The 20,626-nt window shown below is 54.5% G+C and overlaps 2 protein-coding genes across 2 annotated transcripts; one reads left to right on the top strand and one right to left on the bottom strand.

The window, feature by feature from the left end:
• Positions 1–9,546: 9,546 nt before the first annotated feature.
• On the bottom strand, positions 9,547–10,107 carry PLICBS_010110 (uncharacterized protein; the record flags this gene model as incomplete). The annotated part of the gene is made up of 1 exon (XM_065601808.1): positions 9,547–10,107. One exon carries the CDS (start codon positions 10,105–10,107, stop codon positions 9,547–9,549), a length of 561 nt encoding a protein of 186 aa, XP_065457880.1.
• A 3,992-nt stretch (positions 10,108–14,099) lies between these two features.
• PLICBS_010109 (terpene cyclase) lies at positions 14,100–15,278 on the top strand (the record flags this gene model as incomplete). Its single annotated transcript, XM_018328051.2, has 1 exon — positions 14,100–15,278. The coding sequence occupies one exon, from the start codon at positions 14,100–14,102 to the stop codon at positions 15,276–15,278; it is 1,179 nt and encodes a 392-aa protein (XP_018173379.2).
• Between the last annotated feature and the right edge of the window lie 5,348 nt (positions 15,279–20,626).

Below are 20,626 nucleotides of genomic sequence, written 5' to 3'. Positions count from 1 at the left end.
CTACCGGCTTGAACACTCGGCAAGCCGAGCAGGAACCCAACCAAATGACTCCGGTCAAATGGTTCTCGCCTCTCCAGGCACTCTCCTGCGCCGCCGGTCACGCACACTGAAGCGGTGCCGGCGCTGCTATTCCCGCTTGACGCGTACGTCGCGCGGCGAACTCCGCAGCGTATTGCCAATGATCGAGATCAATGGTGCGCTCGTGGAAAGGAGCTTTAGGATAATGTAACGGTCTCAACTGAGTGTGTTGACAACTAGCTGAGCGACTGCAACGAGTATCCTAAAGCTAAGGAAAAAGGAAAGAAAGAAAGAAGAGAAGAGAAAGTTGCAGAAAGGAACACGAGCTTTTGAGCGGAGCTCCGGAGCTGGTGTGGATCCCGGTCGAGAGCGGAGCCGAGACCCACACGGGCCCAGCCCGTTACAAACGGGGCGTCAATGAGCAATTGTTGATCGTATATCGTAACTAATGATCGGGGTAATATGGTACTTGCCCTCGCAGCCACAGGTCCGCAGCCAGGCTGCTGGGCTGTAGGGGCTGCAGCAGCAATTGAAGGCATCGCGCACTGCGGGCGCGGCCTGACAGTATGCCACTATAACCAGGTCTTGGCGGTATGAGTCATGTGGAAATACAGAAATGCGTGTGTGAAATAAAACTTCTCTTGTAGTAAAGCCTGATTTTGAGGCTTTTGAGGCTTTACGGATGCATGGCCAGGCAAACGAACCTGGATATTCGTGTCAATAGTGCCAATGTGGTGATGGCGAAGCGATCACTTTGGTCCGTCGGACAGAGTTGGGGGACCCAAGGACTACCAAGAATTTCCACCTGCCACATGGTGTGTGGGTCTACGGAAACCGCGCGCCAATTGGTTCATCATGCCGTTTTAGCTCCGGTCGAGTGCCGCTTCAATGCGAGCTCAGCCTCACCTCTTGCCCGTTACCAGTATCAGGGCCCAAAATATGTCGCCAGGGTAGTGTTGGGCGGAGCCCTCGGGACACCTTTCGTGCGCGACATACCATCACTTGGCTTAGCCGCCTCGATGCGCCTGCCGGAATTCGGCTTACCCACTTAGCTGACGGTGTTGATTAGGGTAAAGATTCGTCTATTTAGTCCGTGGACGCGGCATACTGGTCTCGAGATGAATCCCTCATGCTAACTGAACAGCAGCCTACAGGATAGCTTGCATTTCCCGGGGCTCACTGCTGTCTACGTTGATGCCATCCGAGTGGTTGAAGTGTACGACGTCCGAATACGCTGGTGAACGACTAGTCGTGCTGGGACATGCTCGTCAACCTCCCCACAGAGATTCTTCACTTGGTGGCTAGGTGGCTATCAGAACGAGACGCGAACGCTTTGGCTCGGACTAGCATCCGTCTATGGCATGTCCTAGATGCGTATCTCTACCATCGCAACATTCAGCTCTTTGACGCATCCTCCTTTCACTGGGCCGTTGAGAACGGACGAGCTTCTACGGCAAAAAAAGGCATAGATGCTGGCGCGGATGTCAATCGCGGCAAGGATGGCATTAGCGACCAGCTGCCCTTGATTCTGGCCGCCAAGCATAGCCAGATTCCGCTCATGAAGCTCCTTTTGGCAACCCCGGGCATCCATGTCAACCCCAGAGACTCGAAGGGCAGGACACCGCTATCATGGGCAGCCGGGGTGGGGTGTGCAGATTCTATCTCGCTGCTCCTTGCTAGTGGCGGAATACACGCCGACGCAGGAGACAAAGGAAGCCGCAGGCCTCTCTGGTGGGCCGCCGCCCTCGGCCGGCCTACCGCTGTGAGACTACTCCTAAACAGCCAACAAGTGGTTGTCGACGCGACAGACAGCAGCGGTCAGACAGCGCTAGTAGCCGCCGCCGCAGGCTTGGGCGAGGAGTGTGATGTGGAAGAATGTGTCCAGCTGTTGCTAGCGGCCGGAGCGCGACCGGATGCGAGAACCACCGCGAACAGAACGCCACTTTCGTGGGCGGCCGGTACGGGGAAATTGGGTGTCTTCAAATTGGTGCTTGTGGCAATGGGTCATGGGCGCTTCGAAACTTGGACGGTGCGGGACTGGGTCACGGCGAGGGAAAGAGATGAAATGGTCAAATTGCTACTCGGTGGATCAGGTACTTGATGTAAATCCAAAGCTGAACCCACCGCGAGATCTGCCAACTCACACTGCGCCCCAATACAATGGCATATCCAGTGGAAAACAGCAAGAGAACTTCTGGGTCGCTGAACACTTCGCTGAATGAAGGACGATGCGAATCTGGTTCGCATACTTAGGTGTTTTCGAACTCCACCAGTTCTGTTCTACTACGTATCAACTGGTAGCGTGGATCGCAATACCTTCCCTAGCGCCGTCGTCGTCCACCATCTCTGTCACAATGTAACGGTGGTTCGGCGAGGAGCAAGCAACAGGTCCGGGAGCAGAAAGACGGGCAAGCTTCAAGGCGCTGGGAAGGAAATGGGTACCGCTGGCTAGTGCATCCTTCCCGCCCCTGCCGGACGGGTGGACCCAGTCTCCATACAATGGAACGGACCAGCAAAAGTTTCGCAGGGTCGGTGTCGCATATACAGCCTGCCTACAGTAGCTGCAGCTGCCTAGTAGGCAGCTGCCACTGCCTAAAGCGGCAAAGTTTTCATTTGTGAATAAGAGCTGCACGAGAGCCGTGCAGCTTCTCGTGGAGCTCTTGCTCCTTACAGGATGCTAACTGTGATCCTTGTGGAGCCAATTGTCTGACAGTCGGCAAGGCACAGGCCTTGTGCACTGACCAGGAAACTTCGATTGGTACCCAATCCAGGGGACAATTGGTACAGTGGGTCATCCAGCAGGCCGCTGTAAGCCAGTTCCGCAGGAGCAGCAGCTTTAATCCTTTACCTGCGAAGCTGCGAGTGCCCGTTTACCTTGCATGAGCCCATGTGCAGTAATTTACATCTGCATGGGGTGCATTCGATCGCAGATTTGCTGGGCGATCATGACAATTGCGGGGCGGTGGGTGCCACTGTACACCTGCTGTGGGAAGGACTACAGCATGTTCTAGACCAGCCTGCGGGCGGGGCGCATGGGAGCTGTTGGGTGTGACGCCCTGGGCAGAGCCCCTTCTAGAAGAAACCAGACCTTTCTGTCGCGCGGCACCCTTTGGAGCGCAAAAGCAGACCCTTGGGGCGAAGACCCTTGGGGCGATGTAACACTCGTTGATGAGGATTTAAATCCCACAGGTCTCCCTTCTGGATTCGCGAGGAGCAGTTTACAGGGACCGATTAAAGGCGCGTGGTACCGGCGCATTGACCTCATCTCATTGATTACTATGCTTTAATGGCCAGCCGACCTCCGAATCAACGCGTTGAATCCTCGTCATCTTCTTGTTCCTCACATTCCTCGCCTTCCGAGGCTGGCGAAGCAATCGAGCCACCTAGCGGCGGTTGCTCTTGGCCCAGTGTGGGTATAACTGCCCCGCAGCCTGACGCATTCGTCGAGTCTTTACGCTGCATGCGCTGCGCCCGTTCTGTGGAAATGATGTCCACAGACGATACGAGAACCGTCGGCATGGTCCGCGTCGCCTTCAACCTTTACTACTGCAGCTGGTGTGCAAAAATGGTGGGCTACATATAATGCGCGCGCTTGCGGCGATTGTCCGGTCGAATGTGCTACTGTTCGACATTTCACCACACAAAGACTGATGACATTCAGGTTAATACTTATTGGCCGTCCGCCACCCGCGTGCCTAGCGAAACAAACAGTCCTCGATCCGCCTCCATTGCTGCATCTGGCCAAGGTTCGGCCCCTGCAGGTGGCGACCTAAAGACCGTCTTGAAAGACAGTCTCATTACTCGCACGTGGTCGTAACGACGAGGACGGGGAGGAAAGGTGACGAACTGGGCGGACGAGTGTCAAAACCTGTGAGGTTTTGGAACGACTGGAGAAGCAGCAGCTGTGTCCCGCTTGACAGGAGTGAAAGTTCCCGAACACCGGTCCATTCGTTGGCGCAGCGGTACTGGGACAGCGTCAATCTGTAGACAACGTCGGTGAGCGGGAGAGCAGCGGCGTCCCATACCATTTGTAGATGCTGCTGTGGGGGAGACTATTTCCTCACCGTTCAACGATCACGATTCGGATGTGCGAGAAGTCGCCGTGAAGCTTTTGCAGAGGCAAATGGTCTTTGTAAGGTGGCTTACTTGCTTTCTCTTTAGCGCTGGGGCGACACCGTCGGCTTTGGTGGAGCCAGCGGTCGTTTTGTAGAGGATGTATGAACAATGGTTACAAGTCTCAGTATGATGATACGCATTCAGGCATATGACAAAGTTGTCACTTATCAACACTTGGTAGCAATCGACTGTCTGGTCCTCAACAAAATCCCCGTCCCCTTATGATATAGCCTCTTCGGTTGTTATATTCCACGTCGTGGCTCTATGATCACCTTCCCTCGTCCGATTTCCCGGGCAGCATGCACCGCTCCGACGGTTCGGTCTGCGACAGAAACTGTCCCGCCAAGGAATTCGTCCGCCAACTGCACCTTCCACGGCAACCGGAAGCGCAATGCCATGACCTCTGGCAGGCTCCAGAATACAAAAGTCCATAGGTCTGCGGCGAAGCGGTAGCCGTATCCACGTATGTCGTCATTCGAGTTAGCCATCATGCTCGCCCAGCCCGCCACGCTAAGGAAGTATGCCTTGTGCCGCTCGCCTGAACGCACTCGAGCATCAGTCGTCCGGGCAGGCACAAGTCCCACTCCAAATTCTCCGAGTCGCGCACTGCATGGTCCCATCGAGACTCCAGCACCGGTGGCAGGCTCACCCGTAGCGGCAGCTTGCTATTCTCTCGCCGGTCTTGAGTCACGCTACAATGGTCATCATCAACTTCGTCCGCCTCCCCCGTCGGCCTGAGGCAGAGTGCGTAATCAACCAATTCAACTCAACTGGGGTCTCGTGGCAGTTGGATTGGCAGCCCGCGAGATATTTTTCAGTTGGGTTGAAGTTGGAACTCGTTTCTCTCAGTTGGACTGCCGTTGGTTGATGGAAGCCAACGCGTATCTCCGAACCACAATTTAACCCCGATCGCGGCTAACCTCTTACCACGAGGGCAGGACAATACCCTCCCGACTCCATGACCGTAAACTCTGCGCCATACCAATACTATGTCGGTCAAGACGGGTCCGCAATGGCGAAACCATCTTTCCTGCGCTACTGAATGATCTTTCTGTCTCTGCTGACATCGTGGGTATCGACAGCAGGTCGGTGGCCATTCGAGCAAGATTCGGGTATTGCATCTCGTTCTCCCGCCACCAAGAAAGGGGATTGAACTGGTATTTGTCGTCGGCAGGAGCAAAGTTGTTAAGGTACCGTTCGTACTCGTCGACTGGTGCTGAAGCATTTCCGGCCCTGTCATCGGAACCCACCCGCTTTCGCTTGCCTAGCGACTGTGCGAGAAACGCGTCATATCCTGAGACCATCTTTCTACCACTGACCTTCTGGTTCACAGCTGGGCCAGGAAACTCATGATCGGCGTACTCTTCTTTCCACAGCTTCGCGAGCCTCGCAGAGTAGTCCTCTTCCCAACGCCTCGCAGCTGCGTGTCCTTCCCAGTGGTATTTGAGCGCCGGCCACCCAAAGCATGGGTGAAGTACTACGGCACCGATATACGCAACGGGCCAAAGCTTGCTATAGTACTCATTGAGCTTCATCCAAGCAAGATTGACATGGCTTGTGACCATCGCAGCGCTCTCCTCGCCCAGGCCGCTATTGAGGTCCTGACCCTGCTTGAGCTCCTCCAAATGTGCCAAGAGATACTCGAATGAGGGGAAATACTCCCAAAAGGAGCCACTAATAACGTGGTCATCTTCGCTCGTCTTCGGGTTACCTTGGAGGCGGACGGAGATTTCATCGAACGGTCGCAAGATTTGGATAAACACCTCGACCACATCCCAGTCCTCTTCCGACAGCTTGTCGTCGAGCATAGTAGGCTTTGCTGATTTGCGCTTGCTCCTATCCCAGGCCCTTTCCGCCTTCTCAACGATCCGATTAAAGTACCTGCGCAAAAGCAGCGCGCGGACCATCATGCGGTGGCGCGAGTTCCAACGAGTCTCGTTGTCGGCGATAGGCCTGAGTGGCACGCGCTTCTTCCCAGTCTCTGGGTCAAGGGGCTCAAGGACGCCAGTTTTGATGTCTTCTTCTTGCCACTTTAATAGGCACTCCAGGTGTTGTGGCGAGTTTGAGATGGCAGCGTTAAGGTTGTGAAGTCGGCCAATTGGGCCCCTCCTCCGCCACTGCAGAAGCTTATCAACCGGTTGAGGGTCGCCATGGCCTTCAGGGTCTTGTTGCCTGCCGCACGCATGGTCCACCGCGTCTGCCGCCTCGCCGAACATTAGCTGCTTGACAGCGAGGTTGATTACGTGACCAAGGCAGCGGAGGCGGCGTTCTTCCGGATCAAACCCAAATTCGTCTCCGAGAGCGGCCATAGCCGTGTCATTATTGCTGGCATTGTCCAGGACCATATACCCGAGCCGCTCGTTTCCAAGATCCCAGTCAGCCAGAACGTCAGCCACTTCATTGGCCAAGTTATCGCCAGTATGGCGTCCAGATACAGCCGGAAGGGCAAGCAGCAGTCGCCGATGCTGCCATTGACGGTCAACGAAGAAGCAGTTGACCCCAAGCAATGAGAGCTGGCTGCGAGACGTCCAACCGTCAAAGGTAATGTGAATTTTGCTACGAGCCGTTTTCAAGTGCTCTGTTACCGCTCCTTTTGCGCCATTATAGATTGATAGCAGTCGGGACCGAAGGACGGCAGAAGATGGTATCCTGTCCTTGTATATTGGGTTGACGAACTCAATGAGGCGGCAGAGACGCTCGCTCTCGACAATACGAAAGGGGAGATTGTCGTGTGTTATCCAGTCGACGAGAAGCTCTTCAAATGCGCCGAGTTTGACTCTGCCAAGGATGGTAGAGAAGATGCGCTGGTCGGTTGGTGCTGCTGTCACTCCGAAGTGTTCCGCAAGTGTCCTGGTGCGGCTGAGTGGCGACATGTCTTTCCTTCCTGGGTCCTGTATAGTTCAGTTCAGTTCAGGTGACAGACTGAGGGGCGGCCATTACTAACCTTGATCCCATGCATATCTCGTAGGTGCCTGACGATATTGGCGCTACCATTTGATTCGTACGAAAAGTGCGAAACGGTGCGGCACTTCTTCCTCACGCACAGGCGGCACACCCACCGAAGCCTTTTGCTGTCACCCTTGAGCCTCATACGGAATCCCTTCGCCCACCACCAGGCGACCTTCACGCCACGGGTCCTCGGAGGCGTGGCCGCTCGAAGCTCGTCGCTAAACAGCTCGAACGGGAATGTGGCTATCTCGCTTGGCGTTGGATTCTCGTCCAGATTGAGCGCCCTTCTTGGCGGGGTTTGGGGTGGCGAGCCCGACAAGAATGAGGACTGGGTAGAGAGCCTTGACGGGCAAGGAGATGAATGTAGCGTTAACGACGTTTCAGAGCCTTTCCTCCCGAAGATAGTGTCCTCGGTCTCAGGCTCCATCCTGTCGGTAGCTGTAGATAACTTGAGCCAGTCAGCCGAGTAATAGAATGACTTCCGCAAGCGAAACGTACGGCAATATTCCACGCCCACATGGCAATGTCCCTCGCCTCCATTTTATGCGAATCCGACGCGACCGCACCGGCCTTGTTGGCCGCCAGTACGATTGTTGACGCGGTCCAGCGCCGTCAATGCACCGCGTTGTATACACAAATACAGAGGACTTAGAGCCCACCTAACGGGGTGCGTTGTGCGCTGTCATGGCGGCGCCGAAACGGAGAAGGTGCTGTTAAGAAATACCCATCGCGCCATATTAAATAAGCTACGGACACGGTAGTCCTTATCTTCAGTGTGTAGGGTAGCATTGGCCGTGCAACAACCTGTCGGTAGACCAGTTAGGATTGCATTCATCGCGTCGGTCTGTGTGCAAAATTATTATTAGCAGGGTGAAGATACTGTCATTACATTTTACTTGTTAGGTGCTTCCGTTTGGTACTAATCATCCTTTCTTGGTGACGCGTTGCTGTATCAACGTCTCGCCGCAGCCTTGGCGCTGTGGAAAATCATTAGAGCTGGCAGATAGACCCAGTCAGGCTCGTTCTGAACGAGAGCCAAAAATAGGTCAGGTCTTGTGCGCTCTGAAGTCTCAAGCGTTTTCCTCTACTTTTGCTATCCCACAGCACTTATGTTACACATTGGCGACGAAACGAGCGCAAGACGCTAAGCTCTTGCTACCTGCGCACAAGCCAAACCGCGCAGCCACACACAAGTACTAGCGACTTAACGGCTCCCCAACTGGGCTTCCTGGGACGCTCAATTCCAAAGGCCCCACCGCTGGCCCTACGGGCCAAGCTGGATGACAAGCTCTTCCAGTCCAATAGCACCTTGACACGAGATGAGCGCGACGCGTACGCGGGTGGGATATGGCCAGCGACAATCGCGTGTTCGTTCAAGCTGACGATCTTCGAGGGCGGCAATTGGTCAGTCGATCCACGAAAGCTAGAATAGCAACTGGCAGCGTTCAGGAACGACGCAAGGATCTCTCCCCTGTGAACGAGTTGGAACCGGTTGGGTCTAAACCCAATCAACCAGACATCTAAGTTGGTTGGTTGCCAAGCACATGCAGCATGATTTCAGTTGAGTTGGACCCACAGTTGGAGTATCCAACCACTCCAACTGTTGGAAACGGTTGGTTGATTACGCACTCTGGTGCTGGTGACCCCGGTTTCGTCCAGAACGGTTGTTTCTCTTGTCGTAGGAAGCGGTTTGGTGGCCGAAAGGCTTCGCGCAGAATTTGATGTCGAGGCTCCGGAGTCGGGCTTGTTTACTACAGGAGCCGCTTCAGTCGGTGCTGGGCTGCAGCTGGCATCGCCTTGGCTCGTTAGCGCCCACCTTCGCAATTGCCGTGAAACGTACCTCTAACAAATATGGTCTTATCCTCATCTGGACGGTCGTCCATCGACTTACCCAGCAGGTAGTCCTGAATCTGGGGGAAATAATCTAGGGATCGAGCAATCTCTTCATCATAGGGTTTGAACTCGCTTGCGGCAAGCCATCTCGCCCTTTTCTTGGGCACTTTGGGCCCATCAAAGTCCATGACGGGATACAAACGCTCTGCAGCGTATGATCCGTCATCTTCGTAACCTTCTCGCCACTTGCATGTTTTCGAGCGAGTGTCGATCACGTAACACTCGGGCAAATTTGCTGAAAGACCTAGAGTTTCTAGGGTCTCTGGTACACCAATATCGACCATGGCGTCTGTGGGGAGTAAAAGCACGGCAGACCAACTCTTTGACCGCTCCCATACAAGGTATACTTGACCAGGTTTGAGGTCTTCAGGCGCTGTTTGTTGGCCGTGATCACTGGCGCCAGCAGCACGGTTTCTCCTCGTCCTTCTTCGCCGTCTCGAGGAATGTGGATCCTCTCCTGTCATAGCCAGTCTTTTCGCTACTCTACTATGATCCGCAACTCTTGCACTGGGGCGCTTCAGCCCTCGCTTAGGTTGCAATTTTGTCGCAGTGCTACTGCTCTATCACGCGTTAGAACACATGATCCATAAGGGTGCTGTGGGAAATCGGTGACTGGGGACCAACCTTGACATGGTCTTGAGACGCATTAGGCATAGCCTGCAGCGTCTCCCCGGCGCTCACCGCAGCGTGGACCGCGGTAATGGACCGATCATCCGGCAGATACTCCAAGAGCTGCGGTGGTTTGAGACCTCGCAGCGTCCGTTTTATTCGACCCGGACCCAGGATTGCAACCGCCTTGTCGCAGAGTCTCTGCATGATGGCTTCAGTCCGTTGTTCGTACTCGCGCGTGGCTCGTTCCAGGTTACTTTCGAATTTTGACTCCAGCAGGTGCAAATCGATGTAATGCTGTTTAACCTCGGTTTGAATCTTGGCTCGCTCGAGTGCACCTGCGGTCTCATAGCGCGACCACAGGCTTTGCAGGGAGCGCTGCAGCTTCGCCTCAGCCTCTTCGTACTGTGACCGAGGACATTTGGTTGAGCCCAATTCGGAGGCGGCTAGCGAAACACAAGTCTCTATCTCTCCGAGGACTTGGTTTGCTGAATGGTTCCTCGGAGACGTCGCGTTGCCCATTTTGGGCCGGCCGCATGCGAGCACTGGCGCGGTGCTCCACACAGCAAGTGGTGTTGCCTTTGGCAAGGGAATCAAAGATACTGAACAAAAAAAATGAACTGTGCGAAGTGAATGAGTGCGTCGGTCCCTCCCTTTTTGTGTCCAAGAAGCCCCACCCAACGTGCAGGAGCTAATGCGGGCCCATGTCTGCCAAAGAAGGATTGGTCAACGCCCCGGACAAAGGGGCTGGGCCCGCTGTACTGATACCAGGAAACGGAGTGGACCCTCGACCCACTTAGTGGGTGGCTGCAGTGGCGATTCAAGCGACGTACCGTCTGACTTCGCGACTTGATGGTACGCACAAATTTGACGAGCGGAATTGCTCGCAAAATCGCCGCTAGGAGTGTGCGATGAGGCGCATCGGACCAACATAAGGCCCATAACACGACGACGACTTTGTTGCTCCTGGGGATCGCTAGCCGCTCGGAGGCCAGTGCCATCGCTCGACTCATATTCCATGCCATCGCCGGCCCAAAAGGGGCATGAGGTACGCGGGACGACTCCCTGCAGTCAATGAGCCAAGCAACGCGCACTAATTGATTCGGAACTCGTTCCCTCAAAGGAAAGCACATGCGGCCAAGGACGTGACGTAACTATACTGTACGGACATAGGCCTATCAACATAAAAGAATAGGGAAATTGGATGAGAAACATATCAGCCACGTGTCGGTACTTGCCAACGCTTAGTCGTACCGGATGCCATCATGGAAACATAGCAAGACTTATCGACTCTCGACTGGCATAGACCTTTACACTCAGTCTTCTACACAACCTTGCCGTCGACATCGCTGATGAGCATCGCATGCATCCTGTACCATTCAAGCAACTAGGCAGGTCAAAGCGGCTCTTTAAAGCTTGGCGAGGAACTTTACCTGCTCAGGCGTTCCTCCCATTGCAATCCAGGCCCGGGACACGTGCACACGTAAAGCCCGCTCAATAGTACCACGCGCTCCGTTAATGGTCGGCGCCTATTTGTTCTGGCGGCGTTGTCGTTGAACATGACCATGCCAAAGGTCCGATGATGTTTTTCAGCCAGTTGCCGGATTGCCCCGCGTACTCACCGATGGATGCGCATGCTGTACAGTGCTGACATGTTTCAATCTTACAAGTAGAGATGGTTAGGCACATGCGACAGTGTCAGTCATTGCTGGTCATTTCGCCATCAAACCAAACGACATCTTAATAGCAAGCCTCGTAATGTCCATCTACCACCATCGTGTTACCGCCCCGGTTCGTTCCAGAGTTCGACCTCATGGGTGCCCTTCCAGGCCTGCGACAGCGTTGCGAATGATTTTCACGTGCCTCTCGTAGAACTGGAGCATCTGGTGTTGTCAGAACCATGTCATCTCTTGTGACCATCCCGACAGCCTACCATCTGGGGGCATTTCTTGTGAATGACTGATGTGTCGTGCTTGGTTTTGCGCCCGTTCTTCCAATCGAGGTATACTGTTAGCTTGCCGCCGCTGTCATCCTCTAAGCCTGTGATTGCCTTGATATCGTATTCCCAAGAGCCTGGAGGAGGCTCCCATTTTGTTGTCCCAGCTACCGACTTGTTGTCCCGCCGTCCTGTTGTCGGTGAGAGCGAGCTGCTGGTACCTGCATCATCCTTTTTGGCTTGGACCGCTCTTCCTGCAAACGCTTTGTCGCGACCGCCAATCTGATCAAAATATTCTTGCAGTACGGAACACTTGCTGTCGCGTATGACAGCTTAGCTCGTGCTTCAAGTAACGGCGTGGATTGCTGCTCACCTTAGATGATCCTCTGGTTCCCAGGTCATGTCAGATACTCTGTTCCAGCCGGCCCATTTGACCCAAAACTTAAGGGAGCCCTTCGGGTATTTAGCAACTCCGACCATCAAAACTCCAGCGCGTCAATACGTGCATCTTCAGCAACCACATGGTCCCTGATCTTCTCCACAATGAACCTGCCAGGCGTGAGCATACGACGACCGCATGTACTGGCCTTGGCACTTACTCATCCTCTGCCAGATTGTCTCTGTTGTCGCTGTTTACCGGATGTCGGTTGCCCTCGGCTGCGCTACCCGCTGGCTTCGACTTTTGCTGAGAGCGGTCTGGCTGCCGCGTCCTCTTGCGAATTGAGGGCGGAGGCGGGCGCGCGGTAGTCTTTCTTGCCATCCTTGCAATGAACTCGCGTAGTTGTATGGTGTAAAAAGGTCCTCGACGGGAAGCTGCATGACATCACAGTGGTTGGCTGAGGTCAACGTGGCTTGGTGGCGGTTGCGTTGTCGTTGGTATATCGTTGCCCGGCAACCCCGGACTACATATAAAACTCGGAGCGTCGATATCGCCGCGAACTTGGCAGGACCCGCTCTTCGGCATGCGCGGGACTGGACCAATTGGCAATCAGCGAAAGATTTCGATTGTGATACCTGATGAACACCTGGAAGCGACCGAGAGCGTTCGTACACGTGGATATGAGAGCCTGTCCATAGCTCTTGCCAATCCTCGCATGTCACCGTCCCGGGTCCTGGCCTAACGTGTAATTGCCGCGAAAATCAATCATCCAAGCACTGTCATTCTCATCAACCAGGATGTTATCGGCTGTTGCGTCCCCGCCAACGATGTCGGTGTGCACGGCACCATCAGGAGCTGGGTTCGCATCGGCTTGTGCGCATTATGGTGTCCGGCAGTGCAAAGTGCAATGTGGTGGCTGTTTGGTGGCGGGGCACCGCCAGGCGGTCGCACCATTTACCTCCTCCGCTCCGCTGGAGCCTCTTCAATGGCCGACCGCGAGCGTAAGCGATGACCAGTTCAAAAAGTTCAAGGTGGAGGCAAGGACGGCGCCCGGAACCAGACCCGGGAAGAAGCCGGCCTCTCGCGGCGCGACTGCGTGGTGATAATAGCGCGTACCCATGCCTCCGCCGTGATTGCTGCCGAGCCGGTGCTGCGGCGCGGCCCGTTGTTGTATTGGCGCTTGCGGTGCTCCGGAGGTTCTCAAATCTACAATACGTTTGGAGAAAGCAATACGGGGAACCTCGGCGAGGTTGTCCCTCCGGGTCGGCAGTACGACGCCCCTCGCGCGAGCCATACGGCCGCGGGCCATGATTCTTTGGTGTGTCCTGCACTCACCGTCTTGGTCCAGCACTTGCCGCGGTGAAGCTACCTACACGATCGCCATGTGACCTCCCGGACCCATTATTGGCACGACCCGTGTCGCACTGCGCGTGTGCATGACTAACTGACGACCGGGCAGAAGGTCCCCAGCGAATTGCGCAACAAAAGACTCTTGATACTTCTATCTACTGATTGACGTTAGTCGGTAATTTATACCTGTGCCGATTGAGGCAGGCATCTGAGGCACGACAGGCAGAAGCTGGTTTACCTGAAGCTATCGCAACCGATGGCAGGCAGCAAGTACTGTTAACGTCCTACGTGAATGAGCGGCTTGATACTGACACCCTGCCTCTCCACCCGCTTTAGGTTCCGTGTCACGAAGCCAACGCCTCCGACGCGTCGGAACGCGTCATGGACCCGCAGCCCGGCACGGCCCGGGTGGGCCACCGCAAATCAACCAACGTTGCCACCCGCCGGGCCTTTCTAGAGAGGATCTGGACTCTACAAGACCACTGTTCCCTGTCACCTCTCAAGCCTGAAGTCTCGACAGCTGAACCCACTCGTTTGGCGGCTAGCCAATTAGACGTCCCTCGGACTGCATGGTTCGCTTTTCCGACGGCCAGGCTCGTCATGAATTTGCAACGTGGCAGTTTCTGGGACTCTGGCAATGCGCAACCAGGAGCATGTGTGCCCGCAGACAGAATGGGTTACCAAAGGCACCATAAATACGAGGTGGCAGCGTTTCGTCATCGGGACTGCCAGAAATTGAACCAGCACTCCCACCACGCAGTCTGATACGTTCGCAGCCAGCGGCGGAAACGCTACCCACGGGTGTCCCAGTCACAGATACGTGTACGTGATCAACGCTACAGAATCGTAATGGCAGGCGCGAATGCGACAAAAGCCCAGCACGAAGTCGCGTTGACTATCCCCGCGTTCTACTGCCCGATTGAAGGAGCTCGCCACCCTGCGGTTGAAGCGATCGAGCGTCGGTGCGTCGAGTGGATCGACCAGTTCCAATTCTGCAAGACGCCGGCCGAGCGAACTTGGCTTCTCGCCTCGTTCTCTGCCGATTTCTGCGCGAGGTTTGCGCCGAGGGGCACTTTCGACGGGCTGCTGCTGTACGCACAATGGGTTTACTGGGCATTTGCCTTCGATGACGCCTTCTGCGATGAAGGGCCAATGAGCACGGACCCGGGCGCATTCGGAATATATGCTGGACAGGTCCAGCGAGCGCTGGAAGTGTCATGCTCCTCGGAAGGCCCGGACAATAGCGACCTTGTCCATAAGGACCCGTACATCGCTGCACTATGTGACATAGGCTACCGGGCTCGGCGACTGGCTACACCGACTCAGCGCCGTCGTCTGCTCGACAACCATAGACGTTGGTTGTTCGGCGTGCAGTGGCAAATCAGCAATCGAGCCAAGAAGCTGACTCCCGGGCTCGACGACTACTTTGGTATGCGACTGGGATCCTGCGCCGGAGCGCTCACGCTCGGCTGGATCGAGATCGCAAACCAGACTGAGGTCCCCCCCGCAGAGATGGACTTACCCGCTGTCCAAGCCCTCACTGAAATGGCAAGTTTGGTCGCCGCCATGGACAACGATCGGCACTCGCTGCCGAAAGACACAGTGCTGGATCTCGCCGACCAGAACTTCGCTATTGTCATCGCACAACACCACCATCTAGACATCAATCAAGCGCTTCAAGACGCGATAGCCATCAGGGACAGGATCTTGGTCAGGTTCCTTGACCTGCGTGCACAAGTACGCCCAAATGCCAGTGAGGCCCTCGGACAGTATCTCGACAATCTCGGCCATGCTGTTCGCGGTAATGCTGATTGGGGCATGCGCGTGACCCGATATCACAACTACGCCGACCGATGTACCGCTCCGGAGCTTATCTACACCAACCAGCACCTTAACTGGGCCGCCCAGCCAGCCGATAAACGAACAGACTCCTTGCCATACCCGTCTCTGCGGTGGTGGTGGGACGACAATTTGGTGGTCGGCAATGTGAGCGAATCCTCCCCCACAGGGACCAACAGAAGGATCTAGCCCACACAATCATATGAAACCCGGGCACCCTTTAATTGCGTCACTCTCCAAATCCCGTAGTATCAAGCAGCCATCTATGTCATCAAAAATGCTTTGCTCCATCTTCTGCTACGGGCCATGGCTCAATTTGTTTCGTCTGCTTTCTGTCAAATTCTGTGCGAGTAGGACCGGTACGGCGGTAATGCGTGGCCGCCATGAACTGCCCAGCAGTCGTTCGTTAAAGCGGTGGTTCCACTGAAACAAGTCTCGGGTTTTAGTGTCGCGAAGGCGGCAAAGCATTGCGGAGCTCTGACGCAGTCATGCAGGTCACGGCGTGCATATGTGCGTTGCATCATCTCGGTGCGAACCGCCCGTCACCACCCGGAGCTGAGAGACAACAGACTGCACTTGTTTACTACTGTTAACAACACCTACACTATACTGATGGCCACACTACGGTACATTGAATTGCTTCGCATCAAGTGCTTTGCTCTGGGCCTCGTCCAGGAGAGACTCAGGAAATCGCGTTAGATTAGACCTGGCATAGCCTTGGCTAGCCTTTTGATCTTTGCATAATGGAGCCCGCAAGCGTTACACAGAGTCCTTGCACCGTTTGGGCCACTCCTCCATTCAGGCGTTTCAGTCGTACCACAGCAATGACAGTTCACATGGAGGTCAGTGGGCTGCGAGCGGCGTCAGCTTGTATTCTTTCCGATGCTGACTCGTAGGGCGTACTCTTGGGCGTTTTGGTAACCAGGCAAGATAGTTTTCTAGCTCCAGGCCGGTTCTGTGGTCGTCGCAGATGACACTTGGTCTTTTCAGTGAGTACCAAAGGCAAGCACAGGCCACGCCATGAATTGGGGCAGTCATACCTTTGCTCCTGCAACGCGCGCCCAATGAAGTCTGCATATAAAAGCATGTTGACAACCTCCTCGGCTATTGGCACGCCTTCTTGAACTTTGAGTGGTCCGGGGTAAAGTGGAATATACGTCTCTGCGAATCGAATAAGGTGTTGGGTGGCGAGTTTGATCTGTGTTAAGCGAGAAACATATGCATCGACACCGTGATATTCGTTTTGGCCAATACTGTCGGAAAAGAATCGATGCCGGTAGACCCTTTTCTGGCGCCGGCTGCGATGCCTGAGTTGAATATTAGGGCCAGAGCCTCTCTCCCTACTTCCTCTTGGTAAATCTTCCGTTTTTGATGGGTCAAGTTCATGAACTCGGCAGTGCTCGCGAGATTCTCCGTCGCTCAAGAAGAACGATGCTGGCGGCTGGATCGCGCTAATGGCGATTGGTTCGGGCGTAACGCGGGAGCTCAGAAAGCCAGTACTCGGTGAAGTAGACAAAAGAAGTGGATCTAGCCTGCTGCGACGTCTGGAATTCATGGGTCGAACCCGTTGCTGTCCAGCCCTGCGATAGACGTTGAGCACCGAGCACCACCAGTGGCTCCGCAACTGGAAACGGGCAAAGCTCGATATAGTGACTGCTTACCTACCAAGTTGATCAATCACGACCGCGTTGAGATGTAGGACACCAGGTGAGGGAACCGGCACGCCTGTTCCTCGCTGCAAAAACCGATCGTAGGCGCCGGTCTCTAGACCCGGGATAATTGATCGTATCGGAGGCAGCGACTGACTGCCCGACAGTCTGCCTCGTTCCATCATCGAGAATTACTCGAAAGGGCAATTGAGGGCAAGGGTTTCTGTCACCATGCTTTAATCGCATTGACACCATGTTGCACAGGCACCACTGTTGTGCACCAAGGGACACTTGTATGGCACGCGGCCCCGCGTTTATCACGGTTACCCCCTCACCTTCAGGCAAAGCGGAGAGAGCGGGACCGGCTACGCTTCTGTAAATGTCGGAGACCAAGTACCGCATTCCATCCACTGAGCCCTCGCGGGTAGTGGTGGCCAATCTTGTTAGATCTGGTGCAGTAAGACAGGGATGCAACCGGCTGTAATCGGCCTAGGCACCGAACAATCGAGACCTTTGACGCCTCGTCCAAGGACGTAGACAATGGCAAGACGGCCCGCACCGCTGGATGTGTGCGCCACCGTCGCAGACCCTGCGGGGCCTGGCGTCACGCTGAGAGCTGGAACGTTGAGTCCAAGCCATACCGCAGACGGTGTTCATTTGCGGGGTGGCTGGAGCAATTTCCACCTGCGGCTTAGCCCCTGACGCCGGGCGCACCAGAGGCAAAGGGTTGGAAAGTGTCCAACCAATGAATGGTCTACTCGCTCCCACCGTAGCGTCGCACGAAACACGGGACCGAGGGAAATGGCCGCGACAACCGTGACAAGGCGAATGTAATCCATCAGCCCCATCCATTTATTCTGCGTGCACGAACATATTCTGCGTTGCTTTCTGACTCGGCCAGGCGAGGGTACGGTCAGTGTCGGGGACTGCCTCCTGGAATACGGGAAGTTGGCGATGTCCGGCGCCAAACAACACTGGCAGCTACAAATACCTGTCAAGCAACACCCTCACCCGCTTCCTACCCTATAATTCTCCAAAATCGTGTTTTCATTATGTTTCCTGCCAACTTTGGGTTTCACACAGTGGCGCTCACACAGCAGCGGAGAATCTTTAGGGGGCGACTTCCACGAAGGTGCGCATGAGGGGTGGCAGTGATCAAGCCTGACCAAGTCAGTCTCTCAGCTATGCCCCCTCGGCTCGGCTACCCCTGCTGTACCTGCCGCACGAACGGGGAGAAACCAGATGGCGCTGCATCATCCAAGAATAGGCTGAATACAGATGCGATGCAACCATCCTGATTGGCGCCCGAGCGTGCTGGTGGCTGCATCCATACAGCTACCAACCCACCAAGTTCCGCACACAGACACACCCTGGTTCGTCGTCCCTGAATTGCCAGTCGGGCATGCTTGCCTTGAAATGGCCTTGGCTGACTTGCGAAATCAACAAAGGGGCGTTGGAGTCTCCTGTCATAGCGCCCAACGCGCTCAGCAAGGCACGCGGCCGGAAACATTCCAGAATTGCCGTTATCATGCTGCCGCTTCTTTCTATGTACGACAGAGCTTTTGTGTAATAGCGTATCGCGTGCTACGAAAGCACGGTGGTCACTAAAGTGGGTTTGCAGAAGCAGGCGAGTCCGTGCGTCCTCGAACGTATCTTAGCCACATTTAGCCGACTGCCCAGACGGTTTCGCCACCGCGGGTCGCGCGCCATCCGCCTCAGTTACGCCTCGCCGTTCACTTTACCTCCGCCACACAAAACAGGTGCCGAGCTCATTAAATAGCGGGTTCTCCACCATAAAGGATGTCCCTGCCATCTTGACCCGCAATACTAGCTACCTTTCAGAACAGTTATTCAGGGTGGCAATGGAGGACCGAAGTGGCCAGATCGTTGCCGTAAATGTTGCTTTTCTCGTCCTAACCACCATTGTCATCGGACTTCGCATCTACTGCCGAGGATGGATAATACATTCCTTCGGTACAGATGACTACACAATGTTTTTGACTTGGGCATGCCAACCGTTAGGGTCTGATTGATTGCAACGTTCAAAACTTAGCTAACCGTGTGCTAGGTTGTTTTTTTGCTATACCTCACGACCCAGCTCCTCGGTGTGCGTTACGGTACAGGCAAGCACCGCGAAGTCTTGAATCCGAGCAGCAACAGCGAGGCGCTTATGGTAACAATCCTGCTGGTAATATCGTCTCGTCGCGTAATTAACTTTTATAGTGGTGGTTTGGGTGTGAGTTGCTCTATATCTTCTGCACGTGCTTCCTCAAAATATCTGTTGGGTTCTTCCTGCTGCGCGTTGCTGTTGATCTCAAGCACATTTGGATTCTCCGCATCTCCATGGTTCTGACCATTGTCTTCGGCCTCTCGTACTTCTTTATGGTTGTTTTCCAATGCTCGCCAGTGTCTGCTTTCTGGGAAATAAATCCCAGAGCACCAGACAATTGTTTGCCTGAAGGACCTATCATAGTGATGACATACACGGCATCATGTCTGAACTGTATTGCGGACTGGGTTTTCGGTATCCTGCCTGGATTCATCGTGTGGTGTCTCAAAATGCCACTGAAGACAAAGGTCTTGGTCATTGCCATCCTGAGTTTCGCTGCCATGTAAGCTCGCAGCCATGAATCCAGAGCTGGGAGCAATGGTGAGGGACTGACATCTTACAGAGGCAGTAGTGCGACGATATTCCGATCAACTTTCATCCCGACCCTTCTGGAGGGCGACGACTTTTTATGTCTGTTTGTCTCTATACCAACGTACATAATTTGGCCAGCTAACCAGAGACTCTAGACGCCACAAGTGATGTAGCCATATGGAGTACTGTTGAGCCCGGCATCGGAATATCCGCGGCGTCGGTAGCGACTCTACGGCCATTCTAGCAACTCATGAGTTACAAGATAGGCTTTTCCAGTAACGGGCCAAGCAACCCGGCCTGGCAGGAGCGCAACAACGGCCCACGATTTCGGCTAGGATACATCAGAAGCAACAGCTCGCCCCGTGTATATCAGAGGCACCCAAGACCGGACGATGCAGTCGTTGCAACGGTAGACACGCACTCAACTGCATAACCACTGCCAGTGCTGTTATGTAACTGGGACAAGCTATCGCAATAGGCATATTTGCATTGAGGGGAGAATTGCGCATGTACGAAATATTAACCATCGCAGTCATGGTTATCAATGAAGTTCATGTTGCCCAGTAGGCGAAGTGTAACAGATCCTTGGCAGGTTTCCAAGGTCTGCTGTTGCTTAATGGGTCAGCTAGGTTTGAAAAGCAGTGAATAATTCAACAAGAGTCCGCAAAGAAGCTTGAAGACTTCTCATTCATATGAGTGCATAGATTGATCACCGAAGAGGAGAGTATCTGCTCCTGAGTAATGGCTGCAGTATATACATATCCATCCAGCTGTTCATTGATCGGTTCGCTCAGTATCGATCCTTCTGATCGAAGTGAGCCTCGCTCACTTGGCACAGTGGTGATCACATTGATCCTCGGCGGCACGTAACAATGCACATGATGCCATCCTGTTCCCCATTGGGAATTGCGGATCGATTGAGGCCGGAAGCGACAGGCGATGCGCTGCTTCCCACCACCCAAACAGGGCGAGGGGTATATGGCGACAGGTATGTCAGGACACCTGTTTCGGGGACCACGGGTAGTTGCGTAAGCAGGAATAATACAGTATGTAGGCGAAAGTCACTCCCATTCGAGATTTTAGTAAGGTTGGATTACCCCGGCCGGAATTGTCCAACTTCGATATCACCACTGGCTTACTCTCGCAACGAGCAGTTCAGAGCACCCAATACGGTAGCGAAGGTTCTACGGTCGATGAAACACAATGGATGCTGCCGTCCATGACCAGGACAGGCGCGTGGGGGCGAC

The sequence above is a fragment of the Purpureocillium lilacinum genome, assembly GCF_023168085.1.
Source record: "Purpureocillium lilacinum CBS 284.36 DNA, scaffold_8, whole genome shotgun sequence".
Taxonomy (NCBI): Eukaryota; Fungi; Ascomycota; class Sordariomycetes; order Hypocreales; family Ophiocordycipitaceae; genus Purpureocillium; species Purpureocillium lilacinum.
The sequence above is the reverse complement of the archived record's forward strand: the minus strand, read 5'-3'. Positions and strand labels throughout refer to the sequence as shown.